Source organism: Gopherus evgoodei, chromosome 24, assembly GCF_007399415.2.
Source record: "Gopherus evgoodei ecotype Sinaloan lineage chromosome 24, rGopEvg1_v1.p, whole genome shotgun sequence".
NCBI classification, from domain to species: domain Eukaryota; kingdom Metazoa; phylum Chordata; order Testudines; family Testudinidae; genus Gopherus; species Gopherus evgoodei.
The window spans coordinates 6,527,745-6,548,100 of record NC_044345.1 but is presented as its reverse complement, the minus strand read 5'-3'; the positions used below and the strand labels follow the sequence as shown (position 1 = coordinate 6,548,100).

The 20,356-nt window shown below is 44.6% G+C and overlaps 2 protein-coding genes across 7 annotated transcripts; both read right to left on the bottom strand.

Moving 5' to 3' along the window:
- Positions 1-1,863: 1,863 nt before the first annotated feature.
- LOC115639511 (immunoglobulin kappa light chain-like) lies at positions 1,864-6,770 on the bottom strand. Of its 5 annotated transcripts, XM_030542377.1 has the most exons (6): positions 6,639-6,770; positions 6,036-6,365; positions 4,948-5,259; positions 4,491-4,613; positions 2,684-2,727; positions 2,026-2,067 (listed from the first exon to the last, which is right to left on the bottom strand). In XM_030542377.1, the coding sequence occupies exons 1-5, from the start codon at positions 6,673-6,675 to the stop codon at positions 2,717-2,719; spliced, it is 813 nt and encodes a 270-aa protein (XP_030398237.1). In that variant the 5' UTR covers positions 6,676-6,770; the 3' UTR covers positions 2,026-2,067; positions 2,684-2,716. The 5 variants fall into 5 exon arrangements, with proteins under 5 accessions (XP_030398236.1, XP_030398238.1, XP_030398237.1 ...); XM_030542376.1 differs by lacking the exon at positions 2,684-2,727 and having other exon boundaries at positions 1,864-2,067; XM_030542378.1 differs by lacking the exons at positions 2,684-2,727; positions 4,491-4,613 and having other exon boundaries at positions 1,864-2,067.
- Positions 6,771-9,733: 2,963 nt separating this feature from the next.
- On the bottom strand, positions 9,734-14,547 carry LOC115639507 (M1-specific T cell receptor alpha chain-like). Of its 2 annotated transcripts, none has more exons than XM_030542369.1 (6): positions 14,459-14,547; positions 13,882-14,214; positions 13,027-13,338; positions 12,257-12,379; positions 11,511-11,557; positions 9,734-10,657 (listed from the first exon to the last, which is right to left on the bottom strand). In XM_030542369.1, the coding sequence occupies exons 1-6, from the start codon at positions 14,493-14,495 to the stop codon at positions 10,562-10,564; spliced, it is 948 nt and encodes a 315-aa protein (XP_030398229.1). In that variant the 5' UTR covers positions 14,496-14,547; the 3' UTR covers positions 9,734-10,561. The 2 variants fall into 2 exon arrangements, with proteins under 2 accessions (XP_030398229.1, XP_030398228.1); XM_030542368.1 differs by having other exon boundaries at positions 13,038-13,338.
- Between the last annotated feature and the right edge of the window lie 5,809 nt (positions 14,548-20,356).

Here is a 20,356-nt window from a genome sequence, read left to right as displayed (position 1 = left end):
GCTAAATTTCTGTTATAATTATAGCTAAGGCTGCAATGTTATCAGGGACAATTTAAATAAATTTCACAGCAGAGGTGCAGGAAAACAATTATCTGGCACAGAAGGTAGGATAACAGGGAATCTGTGTGGTGGGTGACAGAAAAGTGAACACACCCTGCACTCACCCTACAGCAGCTGCTCCTGGCTGTGTGTGTGTGTGGGGGGGCAGCTCCCAGTTCCAGGTATTGCGACCTGGCCCACATGCTCACTGCACCACTCAGATCTGGGGGGGGTCTGCCCCTCAGTAGATGGGGACGTAGGTGCAGAAGGCCAAGTTTGATTAGCGTTGCAACCAAACAAAAGGGGTCACAACTCACTCGGGAGTTGGGCCAAGCCCCACCCACCCATGAGCCACAGCTGCAGGGGTCTTGGACTTTACTCATGTGACCCCCATGAGCCCTGTGTCAAAATTGCAGCAGAATTAGTTCTAGCTAAGCTGATTTGGCTAGACCATAGGAACTTTGTATGGGATGATGCCAATGCACCTGTACCAGGCACGTCTATGGCACCAGGCTGCCAGTTCATCAAAGCTCTTTTCACATCTCTATGTACTTATTCATCCTGATCACCCCATTGTGAGGTATGAAGAATTATCCCCATTTTACAGCTGGGGAACTGAGACCCAGAGAGACTTGGGGTAACATGTTCAAAAGCTCTGAAGTGACTCGGGAGGCAGAGTCCCACTTTCAACAGGGACTAAGATACTTAAATCCCTTGAGAGTTGTCGGGACGTAAATGACCAGCCCTAGGTCAAACAGGGAGCCTATGGCAGAGCAAGGTTTGATCAGGGGACCCCTGAGTGCCTAGTTAGCACCTTGACAACTGCACTGTCTTTTTCAAGTATGTGCTGAAGTCCCAATGAACCAGTTAGACCAGGAGAGGTGTTTTCACCACATTCAGCTTCCCCTGGAACTAGGGTTCCAATGAGACACGGGTCAGACCCGGACCCCACCCGGTCTCTTTGTGCTGCTCCCATGACACCAAGGGAGCAGGAACTGGCTGCACGTGCCGGGGGTGTAAAGGCAGCAGAACCAGCCCTTGCAGCCCAACAGCCCTTGGCATGTGGGGTGTGGCCGGAGCATTCTGTACTCAGGGTCTTCCCAGTTGGCAAATGGTTCCTTAGGAGTCATGACCTGCTGGTGTAGTTTAGAACAGCCTCCAGGCAGGGCCATCTTATAAATGGCCTGAAGACCAACTTGGGATACCAGGAGAGTGGGCTCAGCAGAGGCTCTGGCCCTGATTTCCAGTAGGGTTTTATTGAGGCTGAGGTTTGAAAGGGCAATTTGGATGCACAGTTAATGTGAGTTTGGCAACCAAATCCCTGATGGGGCTTTGTAACTCTCAGCCTTAATGTCCAAGTAAAGATGATCCACAGAGACGGCCGTATTCTAGACTGCGTGGTGATAACTGTCTAGAGGGGATGGATTTAGAATCTCTTAGGGGGCATTTCACTTTGTTCTCTCTATAAAGCATTTTGCACATTACGCTAAGGAGTGTGTATCATGCACATACCTGAAATAAGTGTCCTAAAAGTACATTTTGACCCAAGTTTTCCCAAATGGGGTAATTTCACCACACTTTCATGTTTTAGCCCCATCATCCATTCCTTACCCAGTGGGCTCCACTCTCAGCCTTTTCCTTAAGCCCACAGTAAAAGCTAAGTTGTATTTTTGCTAATTTCCCCACTTCCAGGGTGACCAGGGAACTTGTTTCTTGGTTTCCTCCATCCTTTGCTGAAATCTTGGGGGGGAACCTGGGCCTCCATCCGATTTGCCTCTTGGTGATTGGTTTGCTTGTGACATAAAAACCATCAAATACTCTTGCTGAAAGTTTGTAACCTAACATTACTTTTATTCTTAAAATCCAGCATAACACACGGTAACCAAAACCAGAGAGAGACGAAGCAGGCTGCTCCCTAAGGCAACGAGGCAAAATTCATCCACCTTTTTCTAGGCTGGCTCTTTCCAGACTGACATCTGCTAGATTGTACACTTCCCTAGAGGCAGCAAGCAGGGCCAGGAAAATCCCCTGAAATTTAAAAGGATAAACCACAAGTTTAACAGTTTTCATACACCTCTGTGTTATTGATGCTAATCCCATCTGACCTTATGCATCTCTGAAGCATAGACAATATTCCACCTGAATAGCAGTCAGAAGAGGGTCTTGTTATGGGATCCAACTATAATGCAGCAGATTGCACTATACACACACCATTCTCTTACCCAGTCTGATCTTGAATTTCTTCTCTAATAGATTTTAGAGGCAAAGGAATATTTCCCCCCAGGTTTGCTCTGCTGGTTCTCAGAGCAGGTTTTGAATGGGTCTATCAATAGCTCCTGACCCTCTTCTTTTGTCATGCATGTTGCCCCACAGATCTACAAGAGGAAATAGAACATTTTCCTCTCCACGTGACAAAGTCTTTCATCAAGAGATCCATTAGCTAGCAGACGTCTGTCTGTCTCACAGCATCATCTGTTCATTACTGAAGAAAGGCACAAGATGTCCCACCAGATAGTTGGGATACTTTAGTCTATCTGCACAGTAAGTATTTTAGTCTGATTTATTTCATGCTTATTTTCTACAGTACTACAAACAATTTTCTGCCCAAGAACCTTCTGCAATTCTAAGAAGTGCTAACACTGACCTGGTCAGAGAGAGAGTCACATCTTTTAGTTCATCAGCTGAAATCTTAAGAGAAGAGATGAAATATTCTGTTTTTAAAGAAACTTGGATTCCACATATTAACCTTGAAAAGAGTTTCTGTTTCTGGATAATATCCTGGAATGTAGTGCAAAATCTTTTTTCCCCTATGCTGTTGTATAACACAGGCTGATGTATTTTTAAGCAGAATAATCAAAAGGAGAATTTGAAACACAAAGGGCTATGATAACAAATGCCTCCCCCATGTAAAATTTAGTAAAATTTTAGGGTTTTAATCACTGATCTGGGTACGCATGAGTGGGAATGTGTAGCCCGGTGATTAGGGAAGAAAACAGGAAATCTGTAGCCCTTGGTTCTAAACTCTGATGTTGTTACATTGCATTAATTCCCACACAGGCTACATGAATCCTAAGAAAACAAATGGCTAGAAATAGAGAAAAATTAAAATAAATCTTTAACAAATATGGGTTATTCTTGGATCCTCTGCTCTATATAGTGTATTGCAAAAGCCCAGCCTAGTCCAGGGCTCAATGTATTAACACACTCCTTTCCTTCCCTGTATAGTGGCTGCCGCGGAAGAAGGGATACAAATCCTGCAAAGCCCAGCACAGTTGTGGCGGTCCCCTAGACAGACTGCACAGCTGGACTGTCACTCTTCTAAAGTAGAAGGAAGGATTATGTGGTACAAGGAACAACAGGATGGAAGTTTGCAATGGATTTACCAGAGTTTTGAGTCTGCACCTTCCGATGGAAAATATTCGAGTAATGTGAGCACTGCAACAAAACAGGTTTTCTTCCGCTCATCAGTAATGTGCAAAGAGACGACTCAGGGGTTTTTTACTGTGGTCTCTCAGCCTTTCTGTATCTACAGCCCAACTTTGGGAATGGGACCAGACTAATTGTCACAGGTGAGTTTCCAATGCTCAGACCAATGATATTCCAGTGCTAGGAGGTAGTGTGAAAAAAATCATCTTTTTTTGGCTATGTTGTGGCCAATCGTCCAGTTACATTTACAAACAGACTGTTAAGCTTTATTTAAAATTCCATTATCCAAACAGCGCATGCCATTAGCACTGAAACGATCAAGGGAATCTTGTTTTCAAAGTCCAGCAGTTGGCTGAAAAGGGAGTTTAGGATTGAGACAGTTTTTCAGGTACCCGATAACTCCTCTGAGTCTGTGGCTTTCGCGCTTTTGCTGAATTTCCAAAACTGACAGAAAAGGCCAAATCCAGGCTTAGCAGAATTACAAGGGCATTGGAACCATCTGCATCCTAAATTCACTCATTTTCAAGACTCGGTCAATGACTCAATAAAGGAAATTAAAGGTTTTTTTCACCCAATTTATACCCAGGCCTAGATTATCTTGCCCTTTAATGAGAGTTGTGCATTTACAACTGAGGGGCTAACCAGTCCTCTGCTGTGTAATTTACATCACTGGTCACATCCCAACTCAATTTGCCCAGAGATTCCCATGGGAGTTTCACCTGCTTATTTGAGGCAGAAGTTTGCCCTGTGCAATAATGCAAATGATAAATGATAGAAATAGGGTGTTCAGCCATCAGATACAATAGCAGTTCCAAGCTCAGAGCCTGGCTGAATACAGCACTCGTCTCTGTGGAGGAACTGCCGTGTTACGGGAGTGCCGGAAGGAATAAATGGTCAGTCAGGACAAAGAGAAGGGATGGTAGAGCTGTTTTCTAATTTTGTCATTTTCTGAGAAATCAGCCCCACTATTAACAGGGCTGCTGCTACGTCTCCACACCCAGGACGGACTGTAGTGTGCTGATTACCTGGATTAGAACAGCAGTGACTCCAGGCCAGGCTCAGAGACACCATCAACACCACCAGGAAAATTGCCACTGCGTAGCGCACTGTCTGTGGCACACACCCGCTGGGATGGACTGTGGAAGAAGCTGACACCAGTCGAGTGAGAGAATCTTTTTTGCACCTTTTCATTAAATCCTTGGTTTTAATTCCACTCTCCCCAGTAGTTGTTCTTATTTAATTCTTTATAGGTACAGTCTGGGTGAAAGCTGCTCTAGAAATCAGACCTACATTGTCTTGCTGGCCCTCTACTGTCTCAGTTTAGCTTTCCCAAATTCTCCACAAATCTGCCTATTTTAAATAAGACATAAAATATTCCAGCTTTCTGAAACGGAAAATTACATAGAAGTAGCTCTAATTGTGGTCATTTTACACATATTTTACAACTGAGTCTCCCTTGGTTTCAAATATCATATCACTCACCTGTAAGATACCTGGTACTTTTCTTCACACTGGTGCCAGAAGAGTTGAATTTGACTTCACAGGTGAAATTCTTCCCACTGGTCCAGGTGTCCATGGGGACGCTGATGTGATTTATGAGCGTTAAAGATCCATCCTTTGCTTTCAATGAGTGTGTCAGCCGCTGTTCCTGCAGCTCCCCAGAAACACTCCAGGAAACATGGACTAGGCTGGACACTCCATGAATCACACAGGCCAGATTCGCTGTCCCAGTGACTTGACTGCCCCATGGAAATGGGACCAGAAGCATCACCCAGCTGCTGTTGGTATAACTGTCTGAGCAGAAGGAGGTGGAGAATTCAGTGTGATAGTCAGATGAGCTGCAGTCTGATTAAAGATGTCAAATCTTTCACTAAGAGAAGGTGGGTGAGGTAAAATCTTTTATGGGACCAACTCCTCTGGTTAGAGAGACAAGCTTTTGAGCTCCCACAGAGCTCTTCTTCAGGTCTGGGAATTTACTCAGAGCTCTGCGTCAGCTCGAAAGCTTGTCTCTCTCAGCCACAGAAGTTGGTCCCATAAAAGATATTACCTCACCCACCTTGTCTCTCTAATATCCTGAGATCAACACAGCTACAACAACACTGTCACTAAGACATTAATTCAAAGATACACATCTATTGAAGAAGGAGATAATAAATCATCACACCACCACTAACTAGGATGTAGCGCAAATATGTATCTGCATTAGCCAGGTGGAAAATTGAGTGCAATTTAAAAATTTTTATAAACATTTCATTACCTCAACATATAGTTTCATGCAGTCCTGGCTCTTAGGTTAGAAATATTCCCCTCTTGGACGCCCTGAACAGTCACTGAGAAACTTCAAAAGTTTACTTTCAAGTTTTAACATATTTACTTATAAAATGTAGGTGTATTATATCCCTTCTATACCCATAGCATTTAATGTTTAGCTGACCTGTTTGACTTAAAGCATGCTTTTCTTTGAACCATTCATCAGTAAATATCGTATCTTCTTACATTTTAATGGGAACATGAAATATGCTTTGTCAATCAATTATTAGTCTCCTTAAACAAGTTCTACGGTTCCTTACCTCCAACAATCAGTGTGGTTCCATTCCCGAAGATCAGGTAGCTGCTGTATCTATATGCACAGTAGTAAATGCCAGACTCAGTCTTCTGGACGTTGCTGATTTCCAGCGTCGAGCTGTGTGTCTCGTGTTTGCAAACAAATTTACCTACATTTTGATCATCCAAACAGTGTTTAATGCAGGTGGGTTTCTCGCCTTCTCTTCTCAAATACCAAAACATGCTACTTCCTCCTTCCAGGTTTTCTGTGGAAGAACAGTGGATCTTTGCGGAGTCATTAACTTCAACAAACTGGATCCGCTGAGTCTGGTGCAGAAATAACTGCACTCCTAGCACTGGAGAAATAAAATATCGTTATAGTCAGTTTCCATCAGGTCTCCAACTGCCCCAGATGGACTGGGTAGCTCACCAATAGAAATTATTTAATCTGATAACATCTATGCTCTGCAGTCTAAATGCTAAAAAACCCCTGCTATAACTTTGTACAAGTGAATGGAAATGCACTTAAAATCCAGCAAAAGTTTCCAAACATATCACAGATATTCAACACTGATGTCCTGCTGAGGAGGCTGTTTTCTCAAATCCACAGCTTAATGCAGACGTTTTACCTAAGGAAGATAAAAGCAGATACTCAGCAAAGATCATTTTAATAAAAAAAGTAGAACAAAATCCTGACACACTGGTCCAAAGGCTGATGCCCAGTGCAGTGCTGCAGTGACTGGGTATAGTATCTTGGTTATGTCCAGTGAGGAACGCCTCCCAGGAGGATGTGCTGTGGTGATAGATACTAGATTTGTGAGTTAAAGAATCTACAGGGGGTGCAACATTTCTTGTAGAATTTCTCTGCATTCCAATGGCACAGGAGTGTATATAATGATTGAGAATAAATTCAAACAGTCAGAATATGGATGATCTATATAAAGAAATCCACATGACTTCAGAGCACAAGTCCCTTTGACTTTCAAAGAAGAATGCTCCTAAATCATTAAGTTCTTCTGACAATCCCAATGCAACTCTCTCCCCAGCCTTCCATGTTTGGTTTAATGAATTATATTTCATGCTGGTACAACACAGACATGTAATGATCGTTTAGCATCGTGTCTTGGAGGACGTTAATTGTACCTTAAATCATCACACTGAAAGCTCTGACATTTGAGAAATTAGACAACCTGGGATGCAATTTTCAAGAGTCCAAGATTGTTAAAAGTATTTCGGTGCCTATAAATTCAGAGAGGTGCCTAGCGGGATTGTCGTACATGGCTAAGTGGGCGAGGGGCCTCATTCCTACTGAGGTCAATGGAAGTTAAGGGCCTCTGCTTGGATCTAGCAATAAACTGGCTAAAAACAAACTGAAAGGGGCTGGTTAGAAAGCTGCCTCTGGCTGTACAAAGTAGGGAAAGAGAAGTAAAATGCATTTATCAGTGACTCTTCTGAAACAATTGACAATAGAGGGCAACATGGGCTAGCGAATAGAGCAATTGGCTCAAAAAAGACTAGATTCTGTAGACTGCACCCCATTTTCTGAGACTGCACGGACTGGCTGCAGCTCCCCAGGCAAAGTGGGGATCGATCTGTCACAAACCCCTTCCAGGCAGTTCTCTAATGCTGGGGACCATCGTCCTTCTTCCTTCCATTTCCCTCCCCTGCTTTCATCCCTTCCATGCTTGGAGAGCTCACTCACTCACTCATGCCCGTCACCCCAATTGGGGTATGGGCCGCCAACCACAGATCTCCAGAGTCCTTGGAGAGCGACTTGGGCTATATCCTGCAGTCTCTTGCCGAGGAAATGTTAAGTGGAAGCAGGAGTTTGGCTGACGAAGGACGACTGGACTGGCCAAGATTCTACCTGATTTCTAGCCCAAGGGCATTACTCAGAATGACACGGCTTCTCCTTTGCACCAGTGTAAAGAGAAGTTTAGAGGGGCAGAAATTACACTCACACCCACTTCCAAGCCCCTGTGTGTTACCATGGTGGAAAACGGCTTAGTGCAGATGAGAATCAGGTCCCCAGGCTCGGCGTTAAGGGACTGAATGTTGTCAGTAGTAAGACAGATAAGACTATAGAAATCATAACAGTATTCGAGCACAATGTCTGCCATCAAAGTCCCTTATAAAAGAATGTGCCTGTTATAAACCTCCAAGTAACACTGATGACAACAGCCCAATGCCCTGTTTACTGCTCGAGGGATCCCAACACGCTGCTTTACAATGTAAATTGCTTAAAGGAACTGAAGTTAGGAGCTGATCCTAAAACAGCTGAGCACCCCTCACTCCTATTGACTATGCAGTGTTGTGTCTGCCCTGTTCATCACAGCAGGTTCCTCAGCGCCATGCAGGATTGAGCCCTTATTCTGTGTATAGAAAAATCTTCATCCACTGTGGGGGTGGAGCGGGGCGGCTTCTGACAGCCCCACAGCAGCACTGCGCAGAGCCTTAGGGCAGGAGGTAAAAAGGAACAATGTAGCCAACTAGAGCTACATTTTACACTCATGTGATTACCAGGGCTGGGCAGAAGATGGATTTCCCACCCCACACAAATTTTCAAGATATAGAAAACTTTTCCTGTCATGAACTAGGATGAAATAATCAAAATCTCAAAATTTTTCCTGGAACCAAAAATCATTCTGGGTTTCGGTGAAAGGAACTGTTTTTTTAAATAATTTTGAAATGTTTCCTTTCAATTTTGACCAGATACAATTTTGTTAAATTTTCAAATTTTCTTTCAACACTAACTAGCTTAAATGTCTAAGCCAGGCGTCATTTTGAACTGGAGAACCGGATTGGTACATTTTTCAATTTTGAAACTTTTTGTAAAGTCAAAAAGTTCATCAAAGCTCACCCTTTCCCCATGGAAAAAAACCCTTCTATTTCAAGAAATGGGCATTTTCTGACAAAAAAATCTTCCTTCTAAAGACCTGACCAGCTCTAGTAATAACCCAAATGGGAAGTTGGTCAAGGAACCAGAACCAGCTGCTCTCGTCTTGCTGAAAGCATCCTCTGTGACTGGAAGTCACTGTTCATTCGAGACCTCAGTCTGAAGTCACAATGGAAATCTGGTCCCTCCTGCAGCCCCATTCGGTTCAGTACTGAGGGTAACCTGAGATCAGATTCAGGCCCTTAGTCGTTCATTTTTATTGGCACTCAGAGAATCATTGAAATGTCAGGCTATAGGAGAAGGTGAAAAGTCCTCAAGGTCCGGCCTCAGCACAGGGGTCTGGACAAGTAAAGCTAGACCATGCCTGACAGGTGTTTGTTCAACCTGCCAACGACGGGGATGCCACAATCTCCCTTGGACGCCTGTTCCAGAGCTGAACTCCCCTGAGAGTTAGAAAGTTTTTCCTAACATGTAACCTAAATCTCTCTTGCTGCAGATTAAGCCTTTACAGGAAATGAAGAACAATTGATCATCATCCGCCATGTTTGAAGGTGTGTGTGTCACAACTATGTAACACATTTAGTGTATCATCCATCAAAAGAAACAGGTGCAAAGTGGGATAGAAAGCATCAGATTCTGCTCTCAGAGATACCGGTGTAAATCTGGAGTAACTCCACTGACTGCAACAGAGCTCCTCCAGATTTATGCTGCTGCAAAGCAGAGCAGAATCTGGCCCAAAGGATTTAAGGGGTCACCTTTCTTATTGCACAATGAGCTGAGCTCGATGCATTGAACAGGCAATAAAGACAACACAAACCTCACCAGCGGGGTTGCCGTCTGTTTTTAATGAGTGACAGTTCGAATGACCGCTTGAATAACAAGTTGTGATGCAAACAGGCAGCGCCTGCAGGCTCAGGCCCCAGGAGAGCTGCAGCCATTGGTAACGTGTTGTTATTGTTAGATGGTGCAGAGGGGCTGGCACATGGGGTTCTGTGAAACTCGCCCATGGCGGGAAAGCAGCAGGTTGCAGAGGTAGCACTGGAGTAGGTGGTAGCAGCTCCAGCCCTGGCCTGGGGAGAGATTCTCATCCCTCCCCGCTCCTGCATCCATCCTTCCCCTTCACAATCCCACTGCACGTCCATGTAACGTTACAGCAAAGGGAGCATGAGTCTTCTGAGGATCAGGGAAGTTGGGAGCTGTGGCATATACAAGGGCTGCCTGTCCCCTCCGCAGGCTCCTGCCATCCAGCCTCACTCTGTGCAGGGAACCTGCAGCCATTCAGCTGAGTCCAGGTCCCTGTACAGATGCAGGGAGGATGATGATTTTGTTACCTAGGAGCCCCAGTTATGGACCAGAGCCCCTCTGTACTAGACGCTGCTGAAACACAGAACAAAGAGACAGTCCCTGCCCCAAAGAGCTTCCAATCTAATACAAAGGGGACGTGTAAAGTCATCTACACCCTGATGCCTTTATATCCCAAAAGGAGATTTCCCATCTGATGAGGTTGGACTCTTTGGGGATCTTCTGAGCTTTTTATTCTAATCAGAGAAGTGGAGAAAATAAAAAAGACAGGAGACGGAGACAGACAGAGCCTTCTTCCAGCTGCTACGTCCGATCAGCAGAGAACCACATGTGGATTCCCCTGCACTAGACAGGTTAGGGTTTTAGATGTTTCCCTCTGGCCGGTCGCTGCATCGTGCGCCCATTGCGATTCCGCGAATCGAAATCCAGATGAGCGTATAAGATTCCATCCTGTTTGGTGACAGTTAGTAAAATTAGCCACCTCCTTGTAAAATGAAGGGATACAGGGTGAGGCAGAACTGAACCTCCAAGTGAGTTTAGCCTGATGAAAAATCCCCTCTCATTTCTGATTCTTCTACTTGTCCTATAAATTGTGCGTGTTATCAGAATGGAAACCAGCGCCGGATTCGGACTTTAAGAACTCAACTACTGACAATAACTTGCCAGACTCAAACCCCATATAGATGGACAGTCTCCTATTGAGCTCAGCGAGCTTTGGATCAGGCCCACAGCACCTTTCATTAGAAAATCTTCACATGCCTTACAAATATAATTTCTTATGGCTCTTTATCTTATAAGTGCCCAAAATGTTCTCAGCCGCACAAAATCCCTGTAAAGGGCATGGTCAGTAACAACAGAACATTGAAGTTCTCAGCATTCTTGTGCAGTTCATCTTCTCATCCCTTTTTGACATATGGGGAAACTGAGTCAGAGCATGTAAGTGACTTGCCCACCATCCCACAGTAAGTACCAGGGTTGGCATGAAGGCTCCTTCTTTCCCTTCTGCTGCTCCAACAGCTAGACCTGACTTTCACCTTCGCTTCAAGATCAATCAGTTTAAGTGTGAAATACATGAAGTCGGACTGAGGGATTAGAAATGGCTGAGAGACATATTGACTGACACTCTGAGTATGTGTTCCAGACCTGAAGAGGGGCTCTGTGTAAGCTTGTAAGCACGTCTCTCTCAGCACGAGTAGCTGGTCCAATAAAAGATATTAACTCACCCACCTTGTCTCTGTAATACAGGCTACAACAAACACTGCACACATTGATTTAGAACCAGATTGTTTGTAACATGACGTACCTGGTTCTCCTCTGAAGCTGGAGGTGCTGAGATCCTGGGCTTGAATCCTGGAATAAACAAACAAAGACAACAGTAAAAGTTCCTCTTCCACAGTCACTCCCCCAGCTGTAGTTCATTGAGTAACGGTGCATCCAAGCTGTGGGTGCGCAGGGCACCAGCCTGCTAGGCACATGGAGAGGGGCTCATCAGAAAGGCTACTGCTCTTTGTGAACTATAGACAAGGTGCCTGGGCCATGGACAGTAGAAGACTTTCTACATCGCTCCCTTTGTCATGGAGAACAAAGCTGTTCTCCTGACACAGGAAATTCAAGATTCAGAAAACAAATATTCTGAGATCAGTGCTGGCAATTGTGACATTTGCAGTATGTTTGGGCTGGTCTACACTAGGGGAGGGGATCGATCTAAGATATGCAACGTCAGCTACATGAATAACGTAGCTGAAGTCGAAGTATCTTAGATCGAATTACTCACCATCCTCACGGCGCGGGATCGACGTCCGTGGCTCCCCCTGTCGACTCCGCTACCGCCGTTCGTGTTGGTGGAGTTCCGGAGTCGACAGGAGCGTGTTCGGGGATTGATATATCGTGTCTAGATGATCCCTGACAAATCTATTGCTACCTGCCGATACGGCGGGTAGTGAAGACGTAGCCTTTATGTATCGGATGGGACAATTGGACTCTCTAGTAGCAAGCAGGGGAGTGGGATTTCTCTCTGCAGGAGAGTGTCTGGGCTGAGCTGTTTCTTACCTAGTGTTGAAGGGCAGAGGGTCCAGATGAGGCTCAGAGACACCACCAGCAGCAGCAGGCCAGCTCCAGCCGCAAGGGGCACAATGTAATGTGAGCACTCGCTGGCAGGGGCTGTGGAGGAAGCTAAAAAACAGACAAGTGGCTGACTTGAGTAGAGAGGGTCGTGATGCCACCACATCCAGCTCTTCCCTCTTGATCCCCATCTCACCACAGGCCTTAACCCCTGAGGAGTGAGGCTACAGGAGCCTTCAGCACCTTTCAGTCTCTCTGTTGTGCCTGTGGCATTAGGCCAATGATTTCTCCTGCAATTAGAATCTTCTCTGCACCTTCTGCCACCTACAAAATCCTCACTGTAGCTCTCTCCTCACCTCATCACCTCTCCACATCTCACCAGGAAACAGCTCTCTGCACCCTCAAGTGCCTCTGTTCCCTTATCCCTCTGACATTGGTGGTCATTTAGCTCTGTAGGGTGCTTTACAGCTACGGCTGGGGTGATAATTTCTATTGAAAATCACTGTCTGTGAGCACAGCAATTCCCCTCTCCTCCTTCCCTAAAGTTCTCGGCAGCTCTGCCTGCTCCTAGATATTACCCAACATTTCACAACTTTCTCTAATTGCAAACTGCATTAAAGTCACTCTGACCACGGACATTTTACATGTCTAATTACCGTCATAATTATCAAAGTGCCTCAGAGTCCCAGTTACGGACCAGACCCTCACTGGGCTATCAATCTGACTCCCCTCTACTCCCAGAATATAGAATCACTCACCTTCAACATACCTGGCAATTTTCTTAACACTCTTGCCAGAAGAGTTGAATTTAACATCACAGGTGAAATTCTTCCCACTGGTCCAGGTGGCCACAGGGACGCTGATGTGATTTATGAACACCAAGGAGCCATCCTTTGCTTTCAGCGAACGCAGCAGCCCCTGTTCCTGCAGATCCCCAGAAATACTCCAGGAAATTTGGACTGCGTTGGAAACTCCATGGACCACGCAAGCCAGATCAGCCGTCCCAGGGGAGAGGAGGCTGTGGGGAGATGAAGCCAGAGGCAGCACCCAACTGCTGGTGGTGTAACTGTCTGCAGAGTAAAGCAGAGAGTCCAGTGTGATGCTCAGCTGAGCTGCAGTTTGGTTCAGGGGGTTAATTGTATGAGATGAAAATAGCTCAAAGGAAAAATGTGTTGTACAATAGGAAAATATGAAGAAACTGACAAGTGAAATGAAATCCAGCCCTAACTGAACACATATTTGCACTTAGAAGAATGGAAACTCTGTGCTATTTTAGAAACTGAGGCAGTCCTAAGAACATTTCCCAATTTCAAAGTATTGTGTCATTTGAACATGGCTCATAGGTTAAAAATATTCCTAGCACGTGCCCTGAACACAGAAAATCTTTAAGAGTTCATTTTCATGAATTTCATATTTTTGATTGCACAAAATACATTTTTTCTGTTCTTTCAGCAGCTAGAGTTTACTTGCTCTTTTTTGGTTTCAGACAGTCTGTCCTCTAACAATTCAATCTTCGATAAACAATCACAGCAGCTTTTTACGTTTTAACATGCACATGAACATCAGCATTGTCATTCCACTTCTTTCCTAATCATCCAGTTCTGTTTTCTTACCCCCAACAATCAGGGTGGATCCATTGCCAAAAGTCAAGATGATGATGTCCGAATCGGTACAGTAATAAACCCCCGAGTCATTCCGTTGGGCATTGTAGATTGCCAGGGTCAAGTTGTCTCCTTCCGATATGCAAGCAACTTTATTTACATTTTGATGATCTGAGCATCTCTTAATTAACATGGGGGCCTCACCTTCTCGTCTCCTGTACCACTGAACTGTTATACCTCCTGCTACAAATTGTTTTTTGGAAGAGCACTGGATCTTTGCTGTATCATTAATGTTCACAAACAGGAAAGGCTGAAGTTGGTGCAAAAATAACTGCACTCGTACCACTGTAGGAAGAAAAGAGGTTGTGTTATTAGAGTCAATTTTCAGCAGGTCACAATCTGCTCCAAATAAACTGAATTGTTCAGAATTAAAACAAATGCAATCAGATTACATTGTACAAAAGTAAATGGAAGAGCATCTAAACTGTAGCAGAACTGTCCTAAGCTACCAGACACCATGAATGTCTTATTGAAAAGGCTCCTTTTTCAATTCTAAAGCGTAACGATACGACTAAAGCAAAAGCTTTACCCATGAAAGACAAAAGCAGATATTTGGTGAACAGCATGATTGTTACAAACAATATCCTGAAAGATGAAATCTAAAGCGTCTGTCTTGCAAGCTGCTAAAGTGCAAATGATCCAACATCCTGGTCGGAACTGCTGAGGGGGTTGTACTGTGGTGATAGATGCTTTTCAGCGAGGCTTATTAAAGAACCCTTTGGGGACAATCTCTTTCCTGTCGGCTGTTGCTGCATTTGAATCAAATATGGATATATTAGAACAATTCAGAACAACAAAATTACCATTAGGATGTGGCACAATGTAGAATATGCCTGAGATAGTTCAACACAGAAGAATGTCTAGTGCAGAGACAACAGGTACCAGGGCTTTCTGACGGGTCAGAAAGCTGCATATGACACTGGCTAACAGTGCGATTCTGTAGACAGGATTGTACCTTGCTGCCTATTGCAAATGATTTTCCCAAGGGATCAGCACCCACCACTGGGGCCAGATTTTTAAAGAGCCCAGCTCTCATTTAGGCACTTAACAAACGGCACGATTTTCAACCATGCTCAGCCACCAGCAGCTACCACTGGCACACTTACGGCCTGATTCCTCAGAGATCAGGTTCCAATGGGCATCTGATGAGCTGAGCACTTGTACAACTCTGGCCCTTATTAAGGTGCCTCAGTATACGTCTGCACTGCAGCTGGCAGGGTAGTTCCCAGCCTGGGTAGACAGACATGTGCTAGTTCTGCTCGAGCTAGTGTGGTGAAAATAGCTGTGAGGACACAGCGGCATGGTTCATGGGTTGGGCCAGCTGTGCAAGCACATGTCCAGGGGGTCGGGTAGAATTGTACTTGGGACATCAGCCCAAGCTGCCACCGGTGCTGCTGTGGTCACACTGCTCTTTTTCAGGGCACTAGCCTGAGCCGCTACCCTCTCAGCTGCAGTGTAGACGTTCCCTGAATGGGAGCTTGGCTCTGCTGGAAGTGTGGCCCCAGCCGTGGGTGATGAACAGCTGAGAAACGGGCTTCCCCCTGCAACCTTAGTATTTTATCCACTACGGCACCTTATTGCTTGACAACATGATATGGAACGGTAATTTGAGACCAGATTCTCAGCTGGTGTAAATCAGCATCACTCCACCAAAGGTCTTTAAATTAGTCCTGAACACTCACAGTGCGGCTCGCTTGAGAAATCAGACCAGGAAATCCCCGTGGCTGAATTTCCAGGCCCCAGAACAGCTCAAACTTTGTCACCTGCCTCCAAACTGTGCAGTTTCTTATTCTAAATTTTGCACACTCCTAACTCCCATTGATTTGAGTGGAATAGTGCTGAGTGCTCCAGGAACACAGGGTCTGGCCTTGTTAGTCCAGAGTTTGTGTGCATTGTGGGTGTAGTGCAAACACTTCCTGAAGCACAATACACCATGATGAATCCCAGGAGTGGGTGGCTCTGATACTTGTGCATATTCTTCAGCTCCCTTTTATGATAATAATTCCAGGCACATCATGAGTAGATCCCAAAGCACTTTACAAAGGAGGTCAGCAATGTTATCTCCATTTTATATATGGGGAAACTGAGGCACAGAGCAGGGAAGTGACTTACCCAAGATAACCCAGCAGCAGAGTTGGGAATAGAACCCACGTCTCTGTCCAGTGCTCTATCCACTAGGCCACACTGCACTGTGGATAATTAGTGACTGAGCTATTTTTTAAGTGACTGGTTTGTGCTGTAACATTTACTTTCTTTCACACTGCTGAACGGTAAATTCCAGTTTTTGCAGTTATTTCATGAACTGTTCTGCTTCGCCTTTGCTCTAATCATCTCCTGGCTGCAGATGAATTGGGGTGAGCTGTTTATACGTCCTTGGTAACCGAACGCAGGGAGTGAGACCTGAAAAAGCAAACGACCCAAGCACTGTGCTAGCAGAACAAACAAAAGAAAAGTGGCAAAATAAGTGGGCTGAAACTGACCACAGCAGCAAGTGCAGCTTTCCGAGCAGCCAGTTCTGATCTATTTTTAAACGATTGGCCCTTTGCAGCAAACATGAGTGTTTGTCCTGTAGCCTGTGGTTTTCTAACATCGATTTCAATTTGTTTTTATAAAACATAATGTAGAAATAAAATCAAAACTATGACAGTCACTTTGTCTTTCTCTTGGCTCTTAATAGACGTGTAATGAAGAAGATCAAGTGTAAAAGGAACTTGCATCAGTTAAGTGTGACGGGGGGCAATAATCTTAGGGCATGTTTGAAATTGTGTCCCATGACTTCGATGTCTAACTCCCACTGATTTAGGCACCTACCTGCACCTTTAAGTACCTAACTATCTTGAAATCTGGTTCTCATGAGCTCAGATACCATTAAAAGTCAGCAGGACTTTGATTACAACTTGGTAACCTAGATCACTTTTGAAAATGATACCTAGCTCCTAAGTTATTCAGGATTTCTGCTATAGCCAGGCCTTCGATTTTATCATGGCAATTGACAATAAATTTCAGGCAGAGATACAGGAAAACCACCATAGGAAAAGGAGGGAGCGGGAGCACGTGGATGGTTGGACAGCAAGACCACGCTATACTCACACTGCAGTTGCACCTCCTGCCCTGTGGGGCTGGATCCAGCTCCCAGGATCGGCATCTAGCCCACATGAGCACAGTGCCACTCAGCTTTGGTTCCTCTGCTACTCTATAGATGGTGGAAACGGAGGAACAGATGTGCCAAACCTGAGTAGGGCTCTGTTCACATAGGTCAAGTTGCAAGGCCCGTGGTAGGAGCCAAGCCCAGTCTCACCTGCCAGGAGCAGCCACTGCAGGAGTCATGGATCTTCCTCAGATTCATGGTCACCGTGAACACCATACTAAAACCATAGCCTGCGTTCTAACTAAGCTGATTTGCTTGGCCCACAGGACCTTTTCATGGGATGATGCCAATGCACCCGTACAAAGCACATCCATGGCATTAGGCCCCCAGTTCAGCAAACCTCAGTTAATCTCACTGTCTACTTCTTTATCCTCATCACCCTGCTGCAGAGTAGGGAGGAATTGTGCCCATTTTACAGCTGGAGAGTGGAGGCCCAGAGAGACTTGGGGAAATATGTTCAAAAGCCCCTAAGTGATTTGAGCGGCAGAGTCTCACTTTCAACTGGGACTAAGGCTTGAAAGTCATTGGGATGTAAGTGACCAGCCCAGGTCACACACGGAGCCTGTGGCAGAGCAGGGATTGGACCGCAAGCACCTGGCTAGAGCCTTGACAGCCGCTTGTATGGCCTGAAGATCAACGTGGGATAACAGGAGAGTGGGCTCAGCAGAGGACCTGGCCCGGATTTGCAGTAGGGTTTTATTGGAGCTGAGGTTTAAAAGGGCAATTTGGATGCGCAATATATCTGAGGAACCAAATTCCTGATGGAGGTTTGCAACTCTCAGCCTTAATTTCCAGGCAAAGACAAGCTGCAGAGAGAACTGTATTCCAGATTAAGTGGGGGAAAACTGTTTAGAAGGGATGGATTTAGAAGGGATGGATTTAGAATCACTTAGGGGGCATTTCACTTTCTTCTCTCCCTAAGCAATTTTGCACATTACACTATGGAACATGCATTATGCACATATCTGAAATAAGTGTTCTAAAAGTAGGTTTTGCACCAAGTTTTCCCAAGTCGGGTGACTCCACCATACTTTCATATTTTAACCCCATCAATTCCTTCCCCAGAGGGCTCCACCCCCAGTCCTTTCCTTAATCTACAGAAACACAAAAGCCAAGTTTTATGTTTGCTAATTTCCCCAGTTCCACGGTGCCCAATGAACCAGTGTGTTGGTTTACACCATCCTTTGCTTAAATCACGTGATATGCCTCTTGGTGAATGTTGTGTTCACAACATACAAATAGAAACACCAAATACTCATGTTGGAAGGCTGCAACCTAACACGACTTTTATTCTTCGAATCCAGAACGGTAAGAAAAAGTAACCAAAACCAGAGAGAGATGAAGCAGGCTGCTCCTTAAAAGAGAGATGCACAACTCATCCCCACCTTGTTGTAGGCTGGCTCTTTCCAGACTGACTGCTGCTAGGCCCAGATTGCACACTTCCCCGCAGACAGCAAGCAGAACCAGGAAACCCCCCCTGAAATTTAAAGTTATAAAACACAGTTTTAACACACCACAGCGAGAGAGCTTATTTCCCTTTTATTGATGCTAATACCATCTGACCTTATAAATCCCTGAAGCACAGAAAACATTTCACCTAAATTGCCGTAAGAATAATTGGATATCTATAAGAAGACTGACATAAATATTCCACCTGACACACACCATGCTATTATCCAATCTAAGCATGAATATCTTCTCTAAAAGATTTTAGAGGCAAAGGAATATGCCTCCTCCTCCCCCCAGTTTGCTCTGTAAAGAGAGTAAGATTTTCAAAGGGATTATCGATATATCTTGGCCCTCTTATTTTGTCATGCATGTTGCCCCACAGATCTTTAAGAGGAAACAGAACATTTTCCTCTCCATGTGACAAAGTCTTTCATCAAGAAATCCATTCGCTAGCAGGCGCTGTGAGACAGACAGATATCACCTTTTCTTCACTGAAGGAAGGCACAAGATGTCCCACCAGATAGTTGGGATGATGCTAGTCTGTCTGCACAGTAAGTATTTTAGCCCAATTTATTTCATGCTTATTTTCCACCATACTAAAAACTATTAACTTTCTGCACAAGGACCTTTTGCAATTCCAGAAGGTGCTAATATCTACCTTCTGAGAGAGGAATTCACATCTTTTAGTTTATCAGCTGAAACCTGAAGAGAGGTGATGAAATATTTTACATTAAAACAACCTGAATGCCAGATACTAACACCTTGACAATAGTTTCGGTTAATATTCTGGATTGGGGTGAAAAAAATCTACTTTTCCTTCATGCTGATGCATTACAGAGGGGCTGATGTAATTTTCTGCAAAATGATCAAAACGAAAATTTGAATTACAAGTTGTCAAAAGACTCTGTCATGTACAATTTAGTAAAAAGTTTGTTACCATTGATTTGGTTAAGCTTGAGTGGGAATGCACAGCCTGGTGAATAGGGCAGTGAGCTGAAAGTCTGTACTTCTTGGTTCTAAATGCAGAGACTTTTGTTGTTACTTTACATTAATTCCAGCACAGACTACATGAAACCTAACAAAAATATTGGCTAGAAATGGAGAAAAGTTAAAATGAATCTCTAACGGAGAAATACCTTTTTCTTATTCTTTGATCACCTGCTCTGTGTAGTGTAATGCAAAAGCCCAGGCTTGTCCAGTGCTCACTGTATTAACACACTCCTTTCTTCCCTGTATAGTGGCTACCTCAGAAGAAGGGATACAAATCCTGCAAAGCCCAGCACAGCTGTGGCTGACCTCTGGACAGACTGCAAAGCTGGACTGTAGCCCTTCACAAAAAGTATGGAGAGTTCAGTGGTACAAGGAACATCTGAGTTTACAATGGATTTACGAGAGTTCTCTGCTTCCACCTTCAAATGGAAAATACTCGAGTAAAGTGAACATTCCGGCAAACACGTTTTCTCTGATTATAAGTAACGTACAAAGAAATGACTCTGGGGTGTATTATTGTGGCCTTGCTGCATATGTACATCCCAACTTCGGGAATGGGACCAGGCTGATTGTCACAGGTGAGTTTCCAATGGGCCAAAAGAATGATATTGCAATGCTAGGTCGTGAGTGATTGCCACTTCAGCGTTAAGCCTTAGGTATTTGTGGGAACAGGCACTACGTTCCAGGCCATGACCCAGGACATGGGGTAGGGAATTAGGAGACCTGGGTTTTGTCCCTGAATCACTGGGCATGTAGGGTGAAACTGCCTGAGCCTAGGACATGGAGTATGTTTCACCTGCCCTGCTATCCTATTAAGACTTTACTCTTAATCAGGTTCTT